The sequence below is a fragment of the Tachysurus vachellii genome, chromosome 15 (genome assembly GCF_030014155.1).
Source record: "Tachysurus vachellii isolate PV-2020 chromosome 15, HZAU_Pvac_v1, whole genome shotgun sequence".
Lineage (NCBI taxonomy): Eukaryota > Metazoa > Chordata > Actinopteri > Siluriformes > Bagridae > Tachysurus > Tachysurus vachellii.
In genome coordinates, this window is record NC_083474.1 from 20,432,564 (window position 1) to 20,456,636 (window position 24,073).

General features: G+C 40.3%; 1 protein-coding gene across 1 annotated transcript; it reads left to right on the top strand.

Moving 5' to 3' along the window:
• Positions 1 to 6,698: 6,698 nt before the first annotated feature.
• nufip2 (nuclear FMR1 interacting protein 2) lies at positions 6,699 to 15,144 on the top strand. The gene is made up of 4 exons (XM_060888222.1): positions 6,699 to 6,910; positions 10,922 to 12,577; positions 12,881 to 12,913; positions 14,892 to 15,144. Exons 1-4 carry the CDS (start codon positions 6,766 to 6,768, stop codon positions 14,942 to 14,944), a joined length of 1,887 nt encoding a protein of 628 aa, XP_060744205.1. The 5' UTR covers positions 6,699 to 6,765; the 3' UTR covers positions 14,945 to 15,144.
• The last annotated feature ends 8,929 nt before the right edge of the window (positions 15,145 to 24,073 follow it).

Below are 24,073 nucleotides of genomic sequence, written 5' to 3' on the forward strand. Positions count from 1 at the left end.
GCTTTTTAAGCTCCACACCAGAAATCAGATTCATGTGTCGTTTTATCTGACTCTACTTTTTTTGTAGCAAATAACATATAGTGTGACATACAAACATTTTGTGTTACATTTAATTAGAGGGTTGGAAAAGTAATGTTGGAGAAGTTAACAGTTTTTTCCCAAAGTAATGTAGAAGTCATAAAATAATATAACATAGGTTATAAAAATTAGTATTACATAAATTTACAGTGACTAAACCTTAGTAAAAGTAATCCTTTATTATATGGCTGAAAAATAGACAATCAACATGCAAACAAACAAAGAGATATAAATAAATAATTCAAAAATAAGCAATTGTATATTAACTGTTGTCTTTTTTTTAGGAGGAAATAATTTTATGTTTTAAAAATAATTTAAGAATTTAATATTTCACCTGTGTTTAAGATCAAAGCTGCTATTATGGAAAAACTGATAAAGAAAAAAATTAAATAAAAGATAGATAGATAGATAGATAGATAGATAGATAGATAGATAGATAGATAGATAGAAATACTATTTTTAAAAAAATTGTTAAACATATTTAGAAAAAATAAGTTATATATTTATACACACACACACACACACACACACACACACACACATATTTATACACTGTACAATAGTAAAGTAAATAAATCCGGAACAATTTTGTCAATATAAGACAAAAGGAAAAAGTGAGAAAGAAACCAACAAAGGAAGAAAAATTAAGAATTACATAAAAAAAAAAATTATAAGATAAAGTAAATTACTTGAATTATTTTGGTAATATTTTAATTTTTTTTTATACCAATTAGCCAAAAGAACCTGTTTTTAAAAAAATAGAAAAATGAACATTTGAAACAAACAAATACATAAATATTTTCTAAGTGGGATATTAAGAGACTGCATCCTGATAACGGGATGATTAGGTTTTGTCATTGAGCCTCATTGTTAATATCTGGAGAGTGAAATGTGCATTGTGTTCTTTAAATGATTCGACAAAGCACTGTGACTGACCTCCTCTGGTAAACCTGCGACAATACAGCTGTTTGTCAACATCAGCATGAAGCTGTGAACATGCCATCAGACAGAACAACTTCACACCAAAACCCACGCTTACAAACCTGAATATGAACAAAGCCTGAGAGACACTAAGAGCATCTGAATAATGTTCATGTGATAAGAATTGTTTCTTATTGGTTCAAGAATGATTTCTAATACTAAATTTACAAAGAGAATTCCCACACACACTCACACACACACACACACACTATATGGCCAAAGGTTTGTTCATTTTATTTGTTCGAAAGCTTTCTACTAGATGTTGGGGATTTTTGTTCATTCAGCTACAAGAGCATTAGTGAGATCAGACTTCAGTTCCAGTTCATCCCAAAGGTTGTCAGTGGGATTGAGTCAGCGTCAGGGGTCGAACCAAAGTAATGTCTACACCAAATTCTCAGTATTCATCATACGGTATGTGAGATATACACCCGGATGATCTGCTCCTTCTGCTGAGAGCTGTCAGAAATAAAAATTCTTGATGGCTGCGTGTCAGCTCTTTGTTAATTATTTCTTCTCATCTCTCATTTTCTACCGCTTATCCGAACTACCTCGGGTCACGGGGAGCCTGTGCCTATCTCAGGCGTCATCGGGCATCAAGGCAGGATACACCCTGGACGGAGTGCCAACCCATCACAGGGCACACACACACTCTCTCATTCACTCAGGCAATCACACACTACGGACAATTTTCCAGAGATGCCAATCAACCTACCATGCATGTCTTTGGACCGGGGGAGGAAACCGGAGTACCTGGAGGAAACCCCAGAGGCACGGGAAGAACATGCAAACTCCACACGGGGAGATGCACGGCATGCACGGGGAGGATGCACGGGGAGAACATGCAAACTCCACACACACAAGGTGGAGGCAGGAATCGAACCCCCAACCCTGGAGGTGTGAGGCGAACGTGCTAACCACTAAGCCACCGTGCCCACCTTAATTACTTCTTATTTATGTTTATTGTTTACTGTTGTTGTTTGTTACTTGTTGTGTCATTACATATGCACCTGGGTCTGTATTAATGGCATTTCGTTCTTTTGTAATACAATATTAGTAATTGAGTTATTAATGTTCACTCTCTGGTACTGTTCAGGTCAAACTGACCCTGGACATTACAGGGATTTTAAAAGCCCAACAAATACACACACACACACACTCACACACAGTCTGGCAAATAAGTATTTGACACACAGCCGATTTTTCAAGTGTTCCCACTTATAAAGAATGGACAGATCTGTAATTTTCATCATAGGTACACCTCAACTGTGAGAGACAGAATCTTAAAAATTAAAAAAAAAAATCCAGAATCACATTGTATGATTTTTAAATAACTTACATTTTATTGCATGAAATAAGTATTTGATACAATAGAACTTAATATTTGGTACAGAAACCTTTGTTTACAATTACAGAGGTCAGACGTTTCCTGTAGTTCTTGACCAGGTTTGCACACATTGCAGCAGGGATTTTGTTCCACTCCTCCATACAGGTCTTTTCCAGATTTTTCAGGTTTTGGGGCTGTCGCTGGGCAACAGGGAGTTTCAGCTCCCTCCATAGATTTTCTATTGGGTTCAGGTCTGGAGACTGGCTAGGCCATTTCAGGACCTTGAAATGCTTCTTACGGAGCCAGTCCTTAGTTGCCCTGGCTGTGCGTTTGCGGTCATTGTCGTGCTGGAAGACCCAGCCATGACCCATCTTCAATGCTCTTACTGAGGGAAGGAGGTTGTTGCCCAAAATTTCGCAATACATGGCCCCATCCATCCTCTCCTCAATACGGTACAGTCGCACTGTCCCCTTTGCAGAAAAGCACCCCCAAAGCATGAGGTTTCCACCCGTATACTTCACTTGGGATGGTGTTCTTGGGATCGTACTCATCCTTCTTCTTCCTCAAAACACGGTGAATGGAGTTTATACCAAAAAGGTTGTATTTGGGTCTCATCTGTCCACATGACCTTCTTCCATGCCTCAACCGGATCATCCAGATAGTCTTTGGCAAACTTCAGACAGACCTGGACATCTGCTGGCTTGAGCAGGGGGACCTTGCGTGTGCTGCAGGATGTTAATCCATGACAGCGTAGTGTGCTACTAAGGGTAACCGTTGAGACTGTGGTCCCAGCTCTCTTCAGGTCATTGGCCAGATCTTCCTGTGTAGTTCTAGGCTGATCCCTCACCTTTCTCAGGATCATTGAAACTCCACAAGGTGAGATCTTCCATGGAGCCCCAGTCTGCAGGAGATTGACAGTCATCTTCAATTTCTTCCATTTTTTAATAATTGCACCAACAGTTGCTGCCTTCTCACCAAGCTGTTTGCCTATTGTCCTGTAGCCCATCCCAGCCTTGTGCAGGTCTACAATTTTGTCCCTAGTGTCCTTAGACAGCTCTTTGGTCTTACCCATCATGGAGAGGTTGGAGTCTGATAGCTTGAGTGTGTGGACAGGTGTTGTTTATACAGGTAACGAGTTCAAACAGGTGCAATTAATACAGGTACAGTAATGAGTGGAGGACTGGAGGGCTTCTTATGCCCCTTTTCCACCAAAAAGAACCGGGTGCTGGTTCAGAGCTAGCGCTGGTGCTGGTTCAAAGTTGGTTCCACTGGTGAACCTTGTATGAATCGGTTTGTCTTTCCACCAGCTAGAGAGTCATCACAGAGCCGAGTCTGACGTTACTGTATACGTGTCACGTGTGCCAGCAACGTTAGCGCAGCAGCGGCAAACACAAACACATCAATGGCGGATGTTGCTTTACTGTTAATGCTCATGGCTTTGTGAACCTACATTAGCATCCAAACACGGCGAATCCAACGTGTACGTGCAGCTCCATGTAATCTGTATAAACGGAGGTTGTAATCGAGAAAGTACATAACGTTATTTTATCATTAACACAGAAAAAAGTTAGCCTTAGCATGTAGCTACCTACTATCATGTGTGCTGATAATGTATCATATCGCGGTAAAGTAAAAGTGTATTAAACATTAGTATATTTAAGGTACATTATCAAATGCGCTAACAGTAGCCCCGCCCACAGCCCCTAACACAAGCGGTTCTTAAGTCTAGACCAGCAACGTTTTGGTGCTACTTAAGAACCACTTTTCCTGGTTCAGAGCCGGTGCTTTGGCTGTCGAAAAAGAAAGAACTGGTTCTAAATTAGACTCCGAACCAGCACTCAAACTGCCTCGGTGGAAAAGGGGCATCAAAGACAAACTAAGGCCACGTTCACACTGCAGGTAAAAGTGGCCCAAATCTGATTTTTTTGGGGTGAAGTGACCAGGTCAGACTTCTTCAGGAGTAGTGTGAACACTCAAATCTAGCCCAGATCTGATTTTTTCCAATGTGGCCGCAGTGTGAACAACCAAGGCGGATTGATTCGACTTTTACGTTAATCTACATCGACATTCGTCACAATTATGCACCGGCGAGTACCCACACAAACGTGACTACGCCTACAAAATGGATCAAATAATCAAAAGTTGCCCTCGACATCCGAATATTTTCAAAACACTGCGTCTCTGTGCTGCCATTACACAAACATTTAGAAAGAAAAGCGAAAGTGCTTACTTCCTCCATAACCTCGCCAACTTTAGCGCAACGGTGTGCTGCGTGTGACGTCATTGTTATTGTTCGTTTGCGCATGCGGGTCAGTTCGATACAGCAAACACTTCACACTGGTATCTGATATAGGCCACATTTTAAAAGGTAATGTGAACAGCCAAACAAAAAAAATCAGATCTGAGCAAAATATCCGAATTGAGCGTTAAGACTTGCAGTGTGAACGCGGCATAACAGGTCTGTGAGAGCCAGAATTCTTGTTGTTTTTTAGGTGATCAAATACTTATTTCATGGAATAAAATGAAATGAATTATTTACAAATCATACAATGTGATTTTCTGGATTTTTTTTTTTTGGATTCTGTCTCTCACAGTTAAGGTGTACCTACGATAAATTATACTGTCCTGCTGGAAAACATTGAGCCTCTTAGTTTCAGTGATGGGAAATAATAATGTTCCAGTGTACAAAGACATTATAGAATAGTTCATTCTGTGACGATGATCTGAGGGAGAACCACTCAGGTGTGTGATGGTGAGGGTTGCACATACTTTTGGTCTTATGGTATATCACAGAAAAAACAGCCGTACTGTACGAGTGCAGAGTGCACGTGATACCTAAAAGCATCGTTTTTAACAGATCAGGATACAAACCCCATGTGCCGTCTTTCCTTCCTTAATGTGTATAACAAGATCTAATGTAGGTATTGAGGTCCCGTTTTAGACAGCTAGGAACACAACCCCCCCCCCCATGCCCCCACCCCCCCACACCCGAAAAAATGTAAAAAATATATATATAAATGACATAAAATCCTGTTTTTCTCATCTCATGTTACACCCCTCCTTTCTGATCAATACTCTAGAGCCTCAAACAATATTTTGAAATAAATTGCTTGTGTGAAGGTCAATCAAGAGTCTGTGCTTTACTTGTGAAAATCAGGAGCTAAATACACGCAGAGAATGCAGAAATATAATGGATTAGTGCACTAAATAGTGAACAGGGTGTGGTTTTGGACACATCCCGAGTCTTGCGCCGAGCGAGTGGAACAAAACAGCGGCTGCGGCGCACTGGCGCCTCTGAGCGCACGCGGTGATTGGGTCTATTGTAGGGCTGTTCGATTCCCAGAAAAATGCTTAGAGTCGACTCTGATTCTGATTCAAAGGCAGTGGGATTCACTTGAGTCGATTCAAAGAGTCAGTTTCCCCACCATCTTTTTTGTAGAGCACGTTAACACAAAAAATAAAAATAAAAAAATTAGACGTTGTGAAATAAACTAGTCTATATGTTTTATATATAATGAGTTTTATTATTATTATTATTATTATTATTATTATTATTATTATTATTATTATTATACACTATGATCACTGGCACTTTCATGCAAAAGGGGTTTTGACTCATTTATTTCATATGCAATGATATATATATATATATATATATTACCTTACCTAATAAATAGTGTGTTGTTGCTTTTTACTTGTTTTCTGGGGCATCTGAGATTTTCTTGCACTGTGTATTCTTACACCCATAACCCAGTTAACCCAGTATTCCAAGGGTCAGCTTTCCAAATCCATAAAAGCCATAAGAATATCAACTTTGATTTTTTTTTTTTTACTGAGCCCTGTAGTGGAAAGTTCAGGAATAGAATTGTCTGATAAAAGGATGTAATATTATTGTGCATTTTTAAATTTCACAACCTAATATTATTAAATCTGTCAACAGGTTCCTGGCAGCATGATGACTGAGAGGCTAGTAAGTGTTTTCTAAGGACGTAAGGCACACATGTTGTCCTTGTGTCTGTGTGGGTTTCCTCTGTGTTCCTCTGTGGTTAACTCTCACCAATCAAAAACATGACAGTAGACGGGCTGAAGAATCGAATCCACCCCGTGTGTGTGAACAAGGGTGTGGAACTGTTTATGTCTGATAACCCAGTGTGATCATTCTCTGTAAAGAACTCACCCTGACCCTGAGTAAGCGTTTACTGAAGCTGCATGGATGAATGAATGAAACGAGTGTCTTCTGTGCATAAATCAATAACACAGAGTCGACTCCCAATGCTTACGAGTCGACTCGCACCGCTCCAGCCTATTGCCCATGTCTGTGCTGCTCCTGCTGTGGTGTACAGACCCAGCTGAGCACATTTCACTGTTAATGACACTGTTATATGGCGGAGCGGCCCTTCATAGGGGCGGGTGGGATACGGCTCAGTCACGGAGCGCACGATGGACCGAATCGATCGAGATTATCGGTGAACGATGATCAAAGCTGCCGTCAGCTCCAGGACGAGGAAACGCAGACGAAGAAAACAGGTTAGTGTTTAGCTTCAATTTTAACTTCTTTAAACTTCAAATATCGTCACACGACCCCTCGATGAGACTCGTTGAAACGTTGAAACTTGTTCGTTGGCTTCGTTTTGCGATTCACTTAACGCTTGTCATCCCCAGTAAGATGCTTAAATTAGCTAGTTTTTGTTATTATTAGCTTTCGGTAAGCTAGCAAGTGTGGACATTGACCTTGTGCACCGGCTTCCACACACGCTAACCGAGGAATACAGATATATATTTATATAACCGTCGTAGCCGTTTATTTAAAGCATTTTAACATTTAAAGTATGACTTTTATATGTTAGGGGGGAAAAATAGCACGAATTCGCTCACTCGGCTTTCCACAGCGACACTAACCGGCTCCTGTGGAATGCCGCTAATACGGTTAGCTTTAAGCTTATTTCCTGTCCGCCATCTTGGAGGGTACACTTATTTTCATTTCCCACCAGTATTCTGTAACACCCCCCGCCTCAATTTATAATTGGCTAGTTCTTCACTTCCATATTGCGGATTGGTGCTGTGTATAAACGATCAACCAATCACAGGACGGGAGGTGAAGGGACCCGCCCGAAAGCAGGTGCGAAAAAGAAAATGATAAAAAAAAAAGCCGACACAAACTTTTATTTCATATTAGTCTTATAGGATAACGGTGATGTAAAACAGGACATCTTTGAGCTAAAATGAATTGTTTTTCATTGTGGGAAAAGCGAAGAATTAAAAGTGAAACAGCTGCTCTACATTTTTTTTTTAATATCAAGGCTAAAATTGAGGCTAGTCAGAGTGAGCTAGCTTGAATGCTAACAGGCTGTAGGCCCTGTTGCTCAAGCTGGCAGTCATGTGAGAGTGCAGAAGGCCTGACTGGAATTGCACCCGCAAAAATAAATAAATAAATAAACACTATTTACGGCTGCTTAGCTATAATAATGTCTCCTGGTTTATAAAACTCGTTTCTTTGAGTCTAAATAATTATGAGGGTCGTGTTACTTTCTATTTTATTTTTTTTTGCAGAAATGTATTCAGTTTGTTTGCAGTTTGCTTGTAACTGAGAAACCTGACTAAAGATCAGAAACGACAAGCGTCACATGCTGAAAAATATATTTAAAATAATAAAGAAACCGCAACTAAGATGTACACGTGACATAAGTTGTCATCCACGTACCAACACACAACACCATATTTGTATGTTGTTGTTGTTTATCTTTTATCAGTGAGCCTTTGCATGCTCCAATCTGGTCAGTACGTGTCGCTTTAATAAAGAATAAAACACTCCATGCTGAGCCGATATAGGAAAATAATCACCGTGCCTTGCCGAAGCGGAGTTAGTATCTGTCTTCGCTTATGTTATAGTAGCTATAAACGCTCAGCTCCTTCACCAACCTCGATTTCTTTTTGAAGTTAATAACCCCCCCAAAAAAAGTCAGCTTGTCATGTTGCATTTGAATTCAGGGTGCAGCTTCCCCCACCTCCAACCTGCAAAAGCCAAAGAAACAAACAATTGTTTTAATACCCGATTAATCGTAGATTATTTCACCGACTCATCAGTAGGTTTTGAACGATTATTCAGCAAGTTAAAACATTCTTTTTTTATTTATTAGTTGGAATATGTATAATTCAATTACTTCAGCTTTTAAAACAGTTGTTTTAATGAACTTTGAGCCAACTTTTTATCCAACTCATATCACACAAACATTATTATTATTATTATTATTATTATTATTATTATTAGTTTTACATTATCTAATAAAAAGATTTAAAGCTAGTCAGTTAACTAAACCTAGAGAACACTCGGCTCTCTCCGGCTCCTCTTGTGTCACGGTATTGCAGGCCCTTATATAAGGTCACATGAGATAAAACGACTACTCGACTGCAAAAATATTTGCCGACAATGTCGAATAACCATTTCAGCCATACCCAAGATTGTTTTTTACAGAGTGACGTCAAATCAACATGACCGCTCATCACAACAGAAATAAACAGTAGCGTTTCTGAATTTGAATTGAGTTACACTGTATTTATAGACACTTGCTTTAGATCAGTCACCATACAGACATATTTGATAAATCTACAGATCGCTGACACCGGAGTCTCTTCTGTAAATGTTATATAAACATTGTCACAGAAAACATATCAAGTTTTTTTTAATTAGCCTTAAAAAAAATCTCGAAAAAAATGCCGGAAAAAATTAAAAAACCCCGTACCTTATCTGCAGTGCACAGGGTTTAGTCCGCGTTGCAGTTGATTGTCTTGCGCTAAATTCCTGTCCTCAGATGAGCACCAGAACTAGCGGGGGTCAAGATTTTTTTTTCTTTGAGCCCAGTGTTTTGAAGACATTTACCTCAGAAGACGTGTTGATTCGTTGCGACTCTTCTTGAGGAGAAATATGCCGTGAAGCTCTCCCGCGGAGTGAGGAAGAGGTGGACAGTTGAAGTGTCCAATGGAGTTATGAGATTTGCGCTCAAGCTATTTTCAAGACTTTAGATTGGTTAATAACCTGTAAAAATAACAGACCCACGTGGGGACTGACCAATAGCATCGATATGTGAAAAAATATGAAATTGACCAAATTTGAACATACGAGGTTTCCGCCCGAAAGCGACATTATACCATAATATTGATTCAGAGGCAATAAGGAGCTAATCCTTATGTAACTCCTGTCACTGAAGGATTAAATTAGCTCCCGACATAATGTGCTCAAAGTTTACTCTGAGTTTATGGCCTGGAAATAGAAAATTTAAAGGCAAAAATAGGTTTCTTTGTTAATTCCACTTCACTGTAATATAAAGACAAAAGAAGACGGAAGAGCTCATTCGGTACCATTCCAGTACACAGTCAACAATTTTTGTCAATAATTCATTATGTTTCAACCAGATTCAACATCAGTTCCTGTTATTTCATTACATATGAGGTTTCCGCCCGACAATATATATTAAATTATATTAATATAATTTTTTTTTTTTTTAAACTAACTATTTTAATTACTTTTTTCTGGTAATATTGAATATATATATATATATATTAAATATGTTGTGAATTTATTTTTATTGTTTATCTTTGTAGATATTTATTGACACTTATCTTTATCACAGTGCTAAACAAAATTGTATTGATCCAAATCAATAGGTGTATTTAGTATATTCTCAGTTACTTTCTTAGTTCATGTTCAGACTTGTAAAGGTTTTAGCTGGCCATATTGTTGGTTGACTAGTGCACTAGCATTACTAAAGGGATTGTAGTCTGATTAGGAATCAATAATAAGTATTTGTTCTCATGTAAGTGTTAGTGTCTATTGTTAACTTGATAGTGTTGAACTTCCCAAATATGACCGAGCTGCATTTGGACATGTCAGTAGAACAGGGGATTAAAATAGGGTGAAGTTAGAATATTGTTGACATCAGCCTGTTTTTAACATTTCTACTAGTCAGCAACATCCTGTAAAAATATGACTGATTAGGTCCAGAGAATTTATTTATTTTATTTTATTTATTTATTTATTTTCAGCATTATGAGAGCATGGGATTTATTGGTATTTCATGAGACTACATACCCCATGGGTCTGCAAGCTTCTTTTGCCGAGTTAGGTGAAATATCAGAAGCATGACGATGACATGCTTCAAGACAAGTTGTACCGTGTGTTCATGTCAAGATCTGTGTCGTGTCAGCCAACACCACGCATGTAAATAGCACAGAGGACGTCATCGGAAAGCCGAAAGTGTGTCAAATCTGGTCTAGTGCTGATCTAGTGGTGTAAGCCAGTCCCCTGTATCGAATTTGTGTACCTTGTTTTTTTTTGTTTTTTTAATTAATTTATTTTTTAATATAGATTCTGTCCCCTTTTAACATATCTATTCCAAATATTCCTTCTATATGCAAATATTGACCAGGTTCGACCTTGTCCTGCATAAAGAATTGCTTAGATTTGTACTTGGGCTTTTTGTTAATCAGATGACTTGGTTTGATTTTATATTAATTGCCCATGTGACGTTTTTCTACCCACAGAGAATGGAAAAATAAATGGATTTGTAGTTGAGGGAGAGGAGACTCCCACTTCCCTTGACCTAGACAGCTCTCTGCACTCAGTGAGCCAAAATGGTGACAAACTCCTACTAGAATCCAACTTGAAACCAAAACCCTCTGGACAGCCCCCACACACTGGCCTGAAGGGAGAAAGGAAAGGCAATAACACTAGTAGAAACAGTATGGACTGCAAAAATGACAAGCCCTCAGAGTTGACCACACATGAGGGCAAAAAAGAGGCCCTGGCATCTCTAAACGGCTTGGTGACTCTAAACTGTGGGCTACTCACCAATGGTTTTCCCAGCAAGTCTGGCACGGACAATGATGGCAGTGGCTCAGAAAGTGGTTACACCACACCGAAGAAGCGCAGAGCCCAGAGAAACGGTAAATCTTTGGACAATGTAACTGCTTCAAGCCAGTTTAAGGCCATGCAGCAGGCCAGTAAGCAAGAACCAGGGTCGGCCAATCTAGAACTGTCAGACAGAACCTCAGCGGTGCAGTTGGAAATCAGCCGAGCCTCCTCGAAGACAGACAGCCATTCCAGTGGATTGACAAAAACTAGAGAGGCAACCACTACCCCACCTGTGCTACCGGCGTCTGAGGTTTATCGGAAAAGTTCTGGGAAAAAATTTGAGGATAAATCCACTAAAACGAAAGTGACCGCATCAGCTAAAGAGGACTCATGGACTCTGTTCAAGCCACCACCTGTCTTTCCTGTGGATAACAGTAGCGCGAAGATAGTGCCTAAGATCAGTTATGCAAGCAAAGTAAAGGAGAACCTCAATAAGGCAGCCCAGACTGGCACAGAGATTCCTGCCCCTTCTCCGCAGGTACATGGGAGGCCATCGCAGGTGCCCATGTCAGCTGTAAAAACCATCACCTCGGCCAGCTTTAGCAATGGTGACGGCAATCCCTGCCCTCTGCCTGGTCCCCACTTCACCTCGGTCTCCAGTTCCTCCCCCATGCCAGTCGTCTCCTCAGCAGGCTCTGATCATGTAGCATCTTCATCCGGCAGTAGCTGCAATCCCTCCACCTCAACTACCACCCACGAGCCCAAGAAGCCCAATCTGTTTGTTTACCCCCTCTCCGCCTCCTCCTCTTCCAATATGCAACTTTCTCTCCCCAGCGGCCGTCAGTCTGACCCTCCACCCAATCAGAAATCTCTGGGTGACATTTTCCAAAACCAGTGGGGTTTGTCATTCATCAACGAACCTAGCAGCGGTCCCGAAGGTCCGGCATGCGGCTCGACGGCAAAGGACAAAACCGGTGAGGCGAGCTTACACGGAGGCTCCACTGCTGCTGTGGCAACACAGACACACAGTGCCCCCCAGAGGCCAGATCAGTCAGCTTTCGCAGACAAACGGACTAGCACTCAGAGCGTGAGTAAAGGAGGAAACCTAACCCTGTCTGTGGCCATTGAAGGCTCACTTCACTCCTTGAACCTCGAGGTGGATACGCAAAAGGATGACCCTGGGGTTTCTGGTGCAATAGCGTTTTGCTCTTCCTCTAAGGATATTGGGTCAGAGCTTCCATGCAAGTTGTCTCTGCCCAGAGAGCAAAGCTACATTAAGGGCTTCGAGAGGAGGGCCAGCTGGGACTTTTTTGACCTTAAAGCTGCTGTAGTATATCACACTAAAGGTGAACCACCATCACTTATCATATTAAATATATTTTTGCAATTATAAATGTTATATCCAGATTTTTTTTATTTGTTTAGAAAAAAAGATGTTTTTGACTCGGAATCATTGAACTCCTCTAATTCCAGTAACCTTTAAGTGCGTGTCTGAACTTGAAGCAGACTTGAATTTGATTATGCAAAATATTTTATTACACAGGGTTTCGGTCAGTAAGTAACTGATGTCCTTGATTGAAATGTCCTTTTTCAAGCATCTTTATAAGGAATGTTAATACACACGATGATTTTTTTTTTTTTCTTTTCAGAAATGGAATCTATTTTGAATTTGCAAAAGCAAGGTGAGTGTCGTGTCATATTTTGTATTTATTATTATTATTTTTTTAAATCCCTGATGTTTGTTAGGGAAAATGCATTTTATTGGTGACTATTCCTGATATAAAGGTACATTTAAAGGGGCAGTGTGTAATTTTTAAATATCTCTCGACCTATTCTCTTTATATAAGTAGGGTACAAGATCAATAGTATTTAATTCATACCTGCCTGGCAAACTAGAATAGAACGGGCGTAGGAGCCTTTATTATCGCCACATATACTGAGGAGGTTGGGGTCAGAGTGCAGGGGCAGCTATGATACAGCGCCCCTGGAGCAGGGAGGGTTGAGGGCCTTGCTCAAGGGCCCATCAGTGGCAGCCTTGAACACAGATCCTCTGATCAACAACCCAGAGCCTTAACCAGTTGAGCTGCTACTGCATAAATGCTGAACAACTAGAGAAGGTTGTCTCAATGGACAACCAGTGGCCCTTGATCGTGAATAAGACCTGGTTGTATTGGAAGGTTGTGAAATCCCAGGACCACCAAGCTGCTCCTGCTGGGCCCTTGATCATGGCTCTCAACCCTCACTTGAAACCTATTGGTTATTTTGTATCCTAAGCATTAATTCTTTAACAACCCGGGTATCTGACAGCAGAGCAACATCCTTCTTTGGTGCATCTTGGCTTTCCTTTTCCGTGATGCCAACAAGTATAACTGAATATCTTTGCTCGCAAAACATAAACTTAAAAAAATAAAACCGTCAGGTTGCTGGGTCATCGACATCCTGCAGTGCTGTGTTGCTCTGCGTTTTTACACTGGATACTGACAAAGACCACAATGTCTGTTCTCAGTTATGTCTTGTGATCACAAACTGGAGGTCTGTACAACCTATGGGCCTTTTTACACCTGGTCACTTCATGTGTTTTCTCTGACCCGATAGCTATCTGATTTGTTGGCGAATCGGATATCGATCCGATCTTTCTACTCCCGCACAAAATGCTAATATATTTTACCTCATTTCCGGGGTAACTGAAATGGAACGCACTTTGGTGTATGTGGTTTTCAGAATGTAATCAAAAAGAAGACGAAAAAACGTCTTTGTTACGACGGTTATGCCAAAAAAAATAGCATTTACTGTTTGCTGCATTTTTGCTGGCGGCAGCAGCGTATTTTAAGACCCAACGAGACACCTGGGTGAAAGATCACCTGAGTGACGTACTTCCGTTTGGGAGGAGTATAGCGCTGACGTATGTGGCTTGAACAACCACGTTCATTTACACCTGTCCAGTTTCATCTGAAATGCGTCCCAGACCTCCTCCTGAAGTGGTTTGTCCCATCGGATTTATATCCGTCTCCAAAACGTTTCAGAGGGCATTTAGACCTGGTCTTTTTACCATCGGATAGCTATCGGATCACAGAAAACGCGTGAAGTGACCAGGTGTAAAAAGCCCCTGGGACTGTATACAAAACTGGCTTAGGTCCGATCTGAAAAGCTTAGATTTCAGTGTCCACATACTTCTGAAAAAAAATAAACAGGCAAGATGGCCACCGTGTGTATATTAACCATTGTGTATCCTCACTTGCTTCAGCACATCCTTAGAAATGAACGTGATGCTTGCATTGATGTAATGTCACCCTAGTCTGTGATTCATTCAGTTCAATCAGGATCAGTGAGATCAAACACTGATGTTGGGATGGTGACGAGGTCTGGGGTGCATTTGGTGTTCCAGTTCATCCCAAAGGTGTTCAGTGGGTTGTGCGAGTTCTTCTAGTCTAACCTTAACACACCATTTCTTCATCCTGCGTTTGCACTTGCAGGTTCTGCATCAATAGTAAACAAGAGTTTACGAAAGAAAATCTGAGAGGTTTTTACCTCAGACTGGTAATGTGAATGTAGCCGAAATCTGAAATCGGATTCCCGTGAAGCTGCTTTGTGATGGTGTTGTTAAACAGCTAAAACTGTATTGAACTCAAGTAGCCAATTTTCCTCCTTGTCCTTTTCCAGATCCAAATCGCGTAGTGCTCTACAGTGAATCTAAGAACAGTCCTGATCAGTGAGGCTCAATCTGGACACGCCTCTCCACAGCCGGACTCCGCTAAGAAAAAGATGTGCTTCAAGAAATCCCGGTCGTAGCCTCCGACTCGGAACAAAGGCCGCTCACGAGACGGAGTGTTTAAAGAGGCTGAGCGCAGACTGGATAAAACGGGTTGGCTAATAATGGACAAGAAACGTGGACCTGGAGCCAAGACGCTCTGCCTCTAAAACAGGACCTGTTTTTTTTTTTTTTTGTTTTTGTTTTTTTTGTTTGTTTTTTTTTTTTTTTTTTAGGGATGTTCACAAATTCACAAAACTCATATAGTACAGCTTTTCTTCTAAAAGCTGAGATGGCAGACTTCATCTTGCTGGATGCCTGAGACGAGGAAACGGCTCGCATTGTGAAAGCACTACGCTCTCGTGTTCGAACACACTGAAATCCTTTAGAGGGGCATAAAAAGACGTAACAAAAACAAAAAAAAAACGCCCTCTAATGACTAGGGGGTAAAATCAACGATGATGAACTGTTCAATGTTTCAGGGGACACACAAAATACACCGTTTAGGTCGAGCCGGCGCTTGCTAAGGCCTTGGAATAATTGTCTTAATTTTTGTGAAAGAATTTGGACGAGTCACGTTATTGACTTTTGATTTCTGCTTTTTTTGTTGTTTGTTTTTGTTTGTTTTTCATTTCAGTTATACTTAAAATAGAATTGAAATTCAAAGGGTTTTCAGGGTGCACTTAAGCGTGAATAGACTTGCAAACTGCTGTCTGCGTAGCTCCTTCGGAAATTCCGCTAGTCTTTTTGTCGTCTTTTCACCTTCTCGTCCTGCCTCCGCACCTACGGCAGAGACAAAGTGACTGACTTTTTTTTTTTTTTTTTCTGTCCTTTTCATTTAATATTTTCTATTTTGTCTTTTAATTCTTTCTTAGCTGCCAGTGGACGAGTAGATAAGATAAGATGCACCACGAATGTCAAAATTGCTTCATCACCAGTTCTTTCTCAGTTTATTTTCTTAGTGCTGGTCTGTTTCTCTCTGTATGTATTTTTTTGGGGGGTTTTTGTTTTTGCACAAGGAGCAGAATCTGCTGTTGTGGTGTGAGGTTGTATTTTTAGGGCTACAAGGCCACCTTTTAGCATGACACGATAATATGTTTGATGCACACGAACATGCACCCATCTTTTTTTTTTTTTTTTCCCCTCCAACAAGCACCACTTATTCTTATCCTTTTTTTAAATGCATACATAGTTAAACAGGGCTCTGTTCCTTTCTTCTCAAGGTTTATCCTTTTAAAGCTGAGGTGAGGCTTCGAGCGTTCGGCCTTTCTGCAGCCGTTCTCGTTTGTTCGTTCGTTTTCTTTAGCGACAGGAAGCAAATATTAAGATTTAACCATTTTTATTTTTTCCCCCATCTATTTTATCTTATCACAAGATGAGAATTGATTTCATATATTATATAATGAGTAGCACTTTATGTATTTTTAAATTGTATTATCTCGACGGAACGTCAACAGATCGGTGCGTAACGGAAACAGTAGCAATTACAAATAGGATACTAATTTTTAACAACGGACTTGAGGCCCGTGGAAAGGAGAAAATACTTAATAAAAATAAAAAAAATAAATAAATAATAAAATAAAAAAAAACAGGGAATCATATTGCAAGAATGAAATGAGATGAAACGAACCAACAGTGTTATTGCCAAAAAAAAAAGGAAAAGGGTGACCATGTTTGCTACGAATTGATTTTTTTTTTTTTATTACTATTTTATTTTTTATATATATATATATATATATATATATATATATTTTTTTTTTTTTTTTGCCGTTTATTTAAAAACTTTTTTTGTTCTGTAGTTGAAAGCCAAGTGGATCATTTTAGCATTGTGTTCTGTTCTCTCTCTTGTTTTTTTTTTTTTCCCTTTCCTTTTCTTTACAGGGTCATAAACACTGCCAGCTCCAGAGGTAAACAAAAAAAAAACTAACTCAACAGCACTTTTCCTTGCGTTTCTTCTTCTTAGTCGCCGCTTTCTGTTTCTGAAGCCGCGGTTCATCCCTGGATCTTTGACGACACGTTTCGCCGCATCAGTCGGGTCATTAACACGTACACTGTACTCGAGAGTCATTTCACTTCGTTTGCTTTTAAACACGCTTCGTTTTGCTTTTTTTTATTATTATTATTTTAACCGCCTGCTTTCTTTCTATTGTTCTTTTCCGCTACGCTGCACCTTCACTTTCTCCTTGACTTCCTGACAGCGGCGTTAGAAATCTCTTGGCAAACACAGTGTTTGTATCAGATCACCCTAGAAAAGGTAGGTATTATTTGTTTTTGAGTTTTTTTTTTTCTCTTTTTTTTTTTTTCTTTTCTTTTTTTTAATCAGAGTTGTACGGAGCCCCGTAGGGAAGGGACCTTTGCAAAGACAAATTAAATAAATAAATAAATAAATAAATAAATCACTAACAACTTTAAGCATACACAAACGCTAAAAACAAAATCTTGTGAAACCAGAAATTGTGTGAATATCATTTTCTGCTTTCATGAGATTATTATTTATTTTGATTGTGTTTATTTCTTGCTTGCACCAATGACACTCTTTATTTTGTGAGGGGGAAATAAATATTTTGATGATGGAAAATTATAATGTTCATGTTAAATAATTTTCCATTTTTGTGGTTTTTCTTTTTTTCCCCCCTGAAAAAAAGAGAAAGTGCATCATGTAATTATTGCTTTGCTTTTTCATTTTCTTTAAGGCAAAACAAATCTTAAAGACAAACAATTTTCTCCTGCACAGAGATCATTTAACAGTTATTTTTTTTGTTTGTATGTACTTTTGTATTTTTTTTATTTATTTATTTTTTTTGTGCAAACCTCCCTTCAGGGGCTCTGTAGAGTAGAGGTGTGCGCAGGACTACTGTCTCCAAAACCAACAAATTCTTGGTTCGGAATCGTTCCGAAAAAGCGCAGGCGTTATAAAACTCCTTGTGACGTGCCGTTTTAGAAAAATCTAGAATATGATTCTGATCATTTTAGAATTATTATTTTTTTTCTTTCTTCTGTCATCACAGTTTCTTCACAGCACCACCGAGTGTTTTCTCACTCTTAACAAACGTTACACTGAATTCCTTCAAGTTTGTTCTTTATTTCTTTCGGTTCCTGATGCACACCTCTAGCTCAGAGTTAGTTGTGTAGTACCACAGCACACGTTTTTATTTTTCATTTTTTTTGTGTCGAACTCTTAAGCTTGTGCTGCACGTCGTCTTTCTTTTTCTAACTACTTCTGGCTTGGAGCCGGAAGACTCGGCGGATGCACGTCGCAGAACTCCGATGCACAGAAATCCTGTTTTCGTGAAACTCGCACGTCGAGTTTTTATTTGATCCGTACGAAGCACTTATTCCCTGCCGACTTCAGCGCTACTGGCTATGTACACACCGAGAATTCGAATGATGCACATTAACCCAAACCCTCGATTTCAAGCCCATGCGTTTAGTGAAGACGTGCGAGAGCAGAGAGCAGGGAGAGATCAGCAAACTGAAACTAGACTGTTTCTTCTGTACATTGGAAACATTTCTACATCAACCGTATACATTTTTTTCTACGACATGTCACGTTTGTTGTGCCGGTCTGTCTGTCTGTCTGTCTGTCCGTGTGTGTGTGTGTCTGAGCATGTGTATTCGTCTTCATCTAACCGCTCGACGACAGCTCAGTGTTGAGAACTTGCTGATTCCTGAGTCCAGGCCATGCTGCCTGCGCTTTAAGAACTATTACACTGATCCCATCAGGACATGGAGGAAAAAAAACAAAACAAAAAAACCCTCTCTCTCTCTCTCTCTCTCTCGCTCTGTTCCCCTTCTCTCCAACACCTTTTAAGTTGTGCCATGTTTTGACTGTTAAAAAAAAAAAAAGTCTGAACGAATGTTTGGTTTTACGTGTTGCTCCGTCTGCATTTCCTCCCACAGAAATGAAGAGCAGGGCAACGTCCCGTTACAACAATCTTCATCACTGCTAATAAACTCCATGAAAATCCAAGCTTCGTGTCTCTCTGAATGTTTCCGACGCGAATAGGATGCGCCGACAGACGGATTCGACACGTCAGAAAATATTCTCACACTTCACACGTTCGTTAAAACATTCACGCAATTCAGAAAACCACTAGAGAAAACAGCTTGGAATATAAATAAGGTTTACTTCAACGAGTTCAAACACTACTGTTTGTGAAGCTGGAAACAACACAATGACATGAAAAAGTCAAAAGATTTAATCAGTCAAGGATTTATTAGGTACTGATACAGACTTGTGTGTTTGTGTATACAGGTGCTGGTCATATCATTAGAATATCATCAAAAAGTTGATTTATTTCACTAATTCTATTCAAAAAGAGAAACTTGTAAATTATATTCATTCATTACACACAGACTAATATATTCATTCATTCATTTTCTACCGCTTATCCGAACTACCTCGGGTCACAGGGAGCCTGTGCCTATCTCAGGTGTCATCGGGCATCAAGGCAGGATACACCCTGGACGGAGTGCCAACCCATCGCAGGGCACACACACACTCTCATTCACTCACGCAATCACACACTACGGACAATTTTCCAGAGATGCCAATCAACCTACCATGCATGTCTTTGGACTGGGGGAGGAAACCGGAGTACCCGGAGGAAACCCCAGAGGCACGGGGAGAACATGCAAACTCCACACATACAAGGTGGAGGCGGGAATCGAACCCCGACCCTGGAGGTGTGAGGCGAACGTGCTAACCACTAAGCCACCGTGACCCCCTTTTTACAGATCAAACAGAAGAAAAAAATATGGAATCACACAAATCTGAGGAATTTGTAAAAAAAAAAAAAAAAAAAAAAAATTGTAGTTTTTTTCTACACAATTAAACATTTGAATGAACATCATCTGAGAGGGGTGATTCCATACTTTTTGCCAGGGGTTGTAGTTAAGGTGTTGGAAGACTGATCAGATGGTTGTGAATTCCGCTAGCAGGTCCACCAAGCCGCCATTGCTGGGCTCCCAAGTAAGGCACTTAACTCTCAACTGCTCAGTTGCATAAAAAACGAGATAAAACGTAAGCCGCTCTGGATAAGGACGTCAGCAAAATGCTGTAAATGTTAGCCAGCGTGTTAAGCAGGATAAAACCAAGCCACATTAGTGTTTAATGTTCATATCTAATCGCATCTAAAGCAGTAAGCAGATGCTGTGATTTGAATTGAAGTCACCATGAAGTCCAGGGTGCAGGTATATTTTTTTTTTAGGTTTTTCTCACCTTGCTTTTCATCTCAGACTCTTTGACTGTTTCCAAAAGCAGTTCGTTCAAATGGCTCCTTTTTTCCTCCAGAACTTTGGCAGGCTGAAGACAAACCATGCTGCTGCATTTTGGATCATTTGCAGAAGACGAATTGCGTTCATAGGTAGACCTGACAGCAGTGCGTTGCAGTAGTCAGTGTTGAGATGACAAGAAATTGAACAAGTACCTGAGCAGCCTGTGTGGACAAAAATGGCCGAATCCTTCTAGGAACCAACATGAGCGAGTCACATTAGCAACATGCGAGGAAAAGGACAGTTGATTGTCCATGGTTACCCGAAGGTTGTGAGCTGTGAGTGAAGGGGAGATCAAATCATTATGCAGGAGACTTGTAAGATCCTGACTTGGGGATGAATCAACTGGGATGATCAGCAGTTCAGTTTTGCTAGGATTGAGCTTCAACTGATGAGCCGTCATCCACGATGATATGACTGCCAGACACGCTGAGATCCGAACAGAAGCTGTGGTATCTGAGGGTGTGAAATGAAGATAAGTTGTGTATCATCAGCATAGCAGTGGTAAGAGAACCTGCGTGAGGAAATAACTTTACCAAGAGAGTGAGTATACAGGGAGAAAAGAAGAGGACCAAGTACTGAGTCCTGTGGGACACCAGTGAAGAGTCTGTAGATTTTGTGTGTGTGTGTGTAAAATTGTGTCTAGGTTTGTTTGCCTGAGTGTGTGTGTTTGTTGACCGTGTTTTTGTTTATTATCGTGTCTAGGTTTTTTTGTGTGTGTCTGTTTGTGTGTGTGTGTGATTGTGACTGTGATTGTGTGTGTGTATGATTTTGTTTAGGTTTGTTTGTTTGTGTGTTTGTGTGACTGTGAATGGGTGACTGTGATAGTGTGTATGATTCTGTCTAGGTTTGTTTGCCTGAGTGTGAGTGTGCGCATGTGTTTGTGTAACTGTGTGCATGTGTGTGTATAATTGTGTCTAGGTTTGTGTGTGCGTGTGTGTGTGTGATTGTGTGTATGATTGTGTCTAGGTTTATGTGTGTTTGTGTGTGATTGTGTCTAGGTTTGTGTGTGTGTGTGTGTGTTTGGGTAACTGTCTGTGTGTGATTGTGTGTATGATTGTGTCTAGGTTTGTTTGCCTGAGTGTGAGCATGTGTTTGTGTAACTGTGTGCGTGTGTGTGTGTATGATTGTGTCTAGGTTTATGTGTGTGTGTGTGTGTTTGTGTGTGATTGTGTCTAGGTTTGTGTGTGTGTGTGTGTGTGTGTGTGTGTTTGGGTAACTGTCTGTGTGTGAGCATGTGTTTGTGTAACTGTGTGTGTGTGTGTGTATGATTGTGTCTAGGTTTATGTGTGTGTGTGTGTTTGTGTGTGATTGTGTCTAGGTTTGTGTGTGTGTGTGTGTGTGTGTGTGTGTGTTTGGGTAACTGTCTGTGTGTGTGATTGTGTGCATGATTGTGCCTAGGTTTGTGTGTGTGTGTATACGTGTTTAAGTGTATAGGTAAAAGGCTTCACTTCTTGCAGCACCGTATAAAGCTGTTTTCTTTTAAAGGTTTATTTGAAACACTAGATTTAATAAAGACACACTGCGTTAGTGAGCCTTGGACTTATACAGTGTCCAGTCTCCTCCCCTCACCTTTAAAGGGGAAGAAGGTGAACTTCACTGGGATTTTATGTCATGACTTAATACCGAATATCTCATGATAATGTGATGAACTCTGGGAAAGTTCTAGAAAATCAACAATCATGTTAAAACCCCACACTGGAGAGACTCACAGCTCATTGTGGAGAAGTTGTTCAGAGGAGTTCATGACGCTGTACACACTACTATGATAAATGCGCATTAATACCACTGGGTGTCGCTGTTGTCTAATACATCATATAAACAAATTCCGTCCAATTTAACCGAATAAAAAGATGATCGTAGATTAAATCTGTCGATTCTACACAGATATCTAAATATCCGACTGTGATTCCACCGATATTCTGCCATGTAGTGTGTTGTTTTTCATTTTCAGCTCTGAAGATAAGACATTATATAAGATATTAGTTAATTAGCATAATTAGTTATTACATTAATCAGCCATTAAATGTGTGTTAATTCATAACAGGTCATCTTCAGCTTTACGGTGAATGTTTTTTATTTATTTACATCAGCAATGATGGTGTTTTGAACGACGGGAATGACGATGTTTCAAAGTGAACTTTTTCTTTAGGAAATACAACTGTTTATAATACAATCAATCAATACAGCTGTTGAATTCCTGCTGCAGTAATTAGTGTTAAACTGCTATTTAATGATTTAAAAAAATTCCTCGGGTCACGGGGCATCTCAGGCGTCATTGGGCATCAAGGCAGGATACACCCTGGACGGAGTGCCAACCCATCACAGGGCACACACACACTCTCATTCACTCACGCAATCACACACTACGGACAATTTTCCAGAGATGCCAATCAACCTACCATGCATGTCTTTGGACCGGGGGAGGAAACCGGAGTACCCGGAGGAAACCCCCGAGGCACGGGGAGAACATGCAAACTCCACACACACAAGGCGGAGGCGGGAATCGAACCCCCAACCCTGGAGGTGTGAGGCGAACGTGCTAACCACTAAGCCACCGTGCCTCTATACAGAGACTAAAAAAGGAAAAAAATTTCAGAGAAAATGAAAGAAACTGGATTCACGCGTTAATTACAAAATGTTTTCTCAATTTTTTTTATTTTTTTTATTTTTAATTTACATTTTGTTTATTTTTTTTTCCTGCTCTAAAATTAGAGTTGATATTAGGACTTGTTTAACCGCTGCCATAACTACTGCTGACATTCCCTCTGTATCTTAGGAACCGTGTAGCACATAAGCAATTATTTTTAGAGGATAATGTGAGAAAACGAAGGAGAAGATTAAGTCTTACACACTCACTGTGATCTCCACCTCCGTGTACAGCGTCGTTTTTGTATACGAACAACATTGAACAATAACAGTAACTTTAATGGTGGAGGATGCTGAATACATTGGTGTATTAGTGTATTTGGTGTATTTCTTGAGCTCTAATGACCGATATAGATTCTTTTCCTGCAGTGATCCATAATGAAGGATTAATCCATGTCTATAAGCTTAAGGCGATAATTAGTCTCCAGAGATCAAACTTTTTTTTTTCCCTGGTAATTTTTTCTCGATGTGAGCCACTAATCCTGTAGAACCTTCTGTGTACATGATGAAACCTTCATGACTTTTCTCTGCCTAGTAATTACTACATATAATAATAATAATAATAATAATAATAATATAATAATAATAATAATAATAATAATAATAATGGGGGGCACGGTGGCTTAGTGGTTAGCACGTTCGCCTCACACCTCCAGGGTTGGGGGTTCGATTCCCGCCTCCACATTGTGTGTGGAGTTTGCATGTTCTCCCCGTGCCTCGGGGGTTTCCTCCGGGTACTCCGGTTTCCTCCCCCGGTCCAAAGACATGCATGGTAGGTTGATTGGCATCTCTGGAAAATTGTCCCTAGTGTGTGATTGCGTGAGTGAATGAGTGTGTGTGTGCCCTGCGATGGGTTGGCACTCCGTCCAGGGTGTATCCTGCCTTGATGCCCAATGACGCCTGAGATAGGCACAGGCTCCCCGTGACCCGAGGTAGTTCGGATAAGCGGTAGAAGATGAATGAATGAATGAATGAATGAATAATAATAATAATAGGGGGGCACGGTGGCTTAGTGTTTAGCACGTTCGCCTCACACCTCCAGGGTTGGGGGTTCGATTCCCGCCTCCACATTGTGTGTGGAGTTTGCATGTTCTCCCCGTGCCTCGGGGGTTTCCTCCGGGTACTCCGGTTTCCTCCCCCGGTCCAAAGACATGCATGGTAGGTTGATTGG

What these genes read in the sequence shown, in the direction of transcription:
- nufip2 (XM_060888222.1), top strand. Translation starts at nt 6,766, where the DNA reads ATGGCGGAGCGGCCCTTCATAGGGGCGGGTGGGATACGGCTCAGTCAC. An exon ending in AACGCAGACGAAGAAAACAG is followed by an intron (nt 6,911 to 10,921) that starts GTTAGTGTTTAG and finishes TTCTACCCACAG; the next exon opens with AGAATGGAAAAATAAATGGA. An exon ending in TTTGAATTTGCAAAAGCAAG is followed by an intron (nt 12,914 to 14,891) that starts GTGAGTGTCGTG and finishes GTCCTTTTCCAG; the next exon opens with ATCCAAATCGCGTAGTGCTC.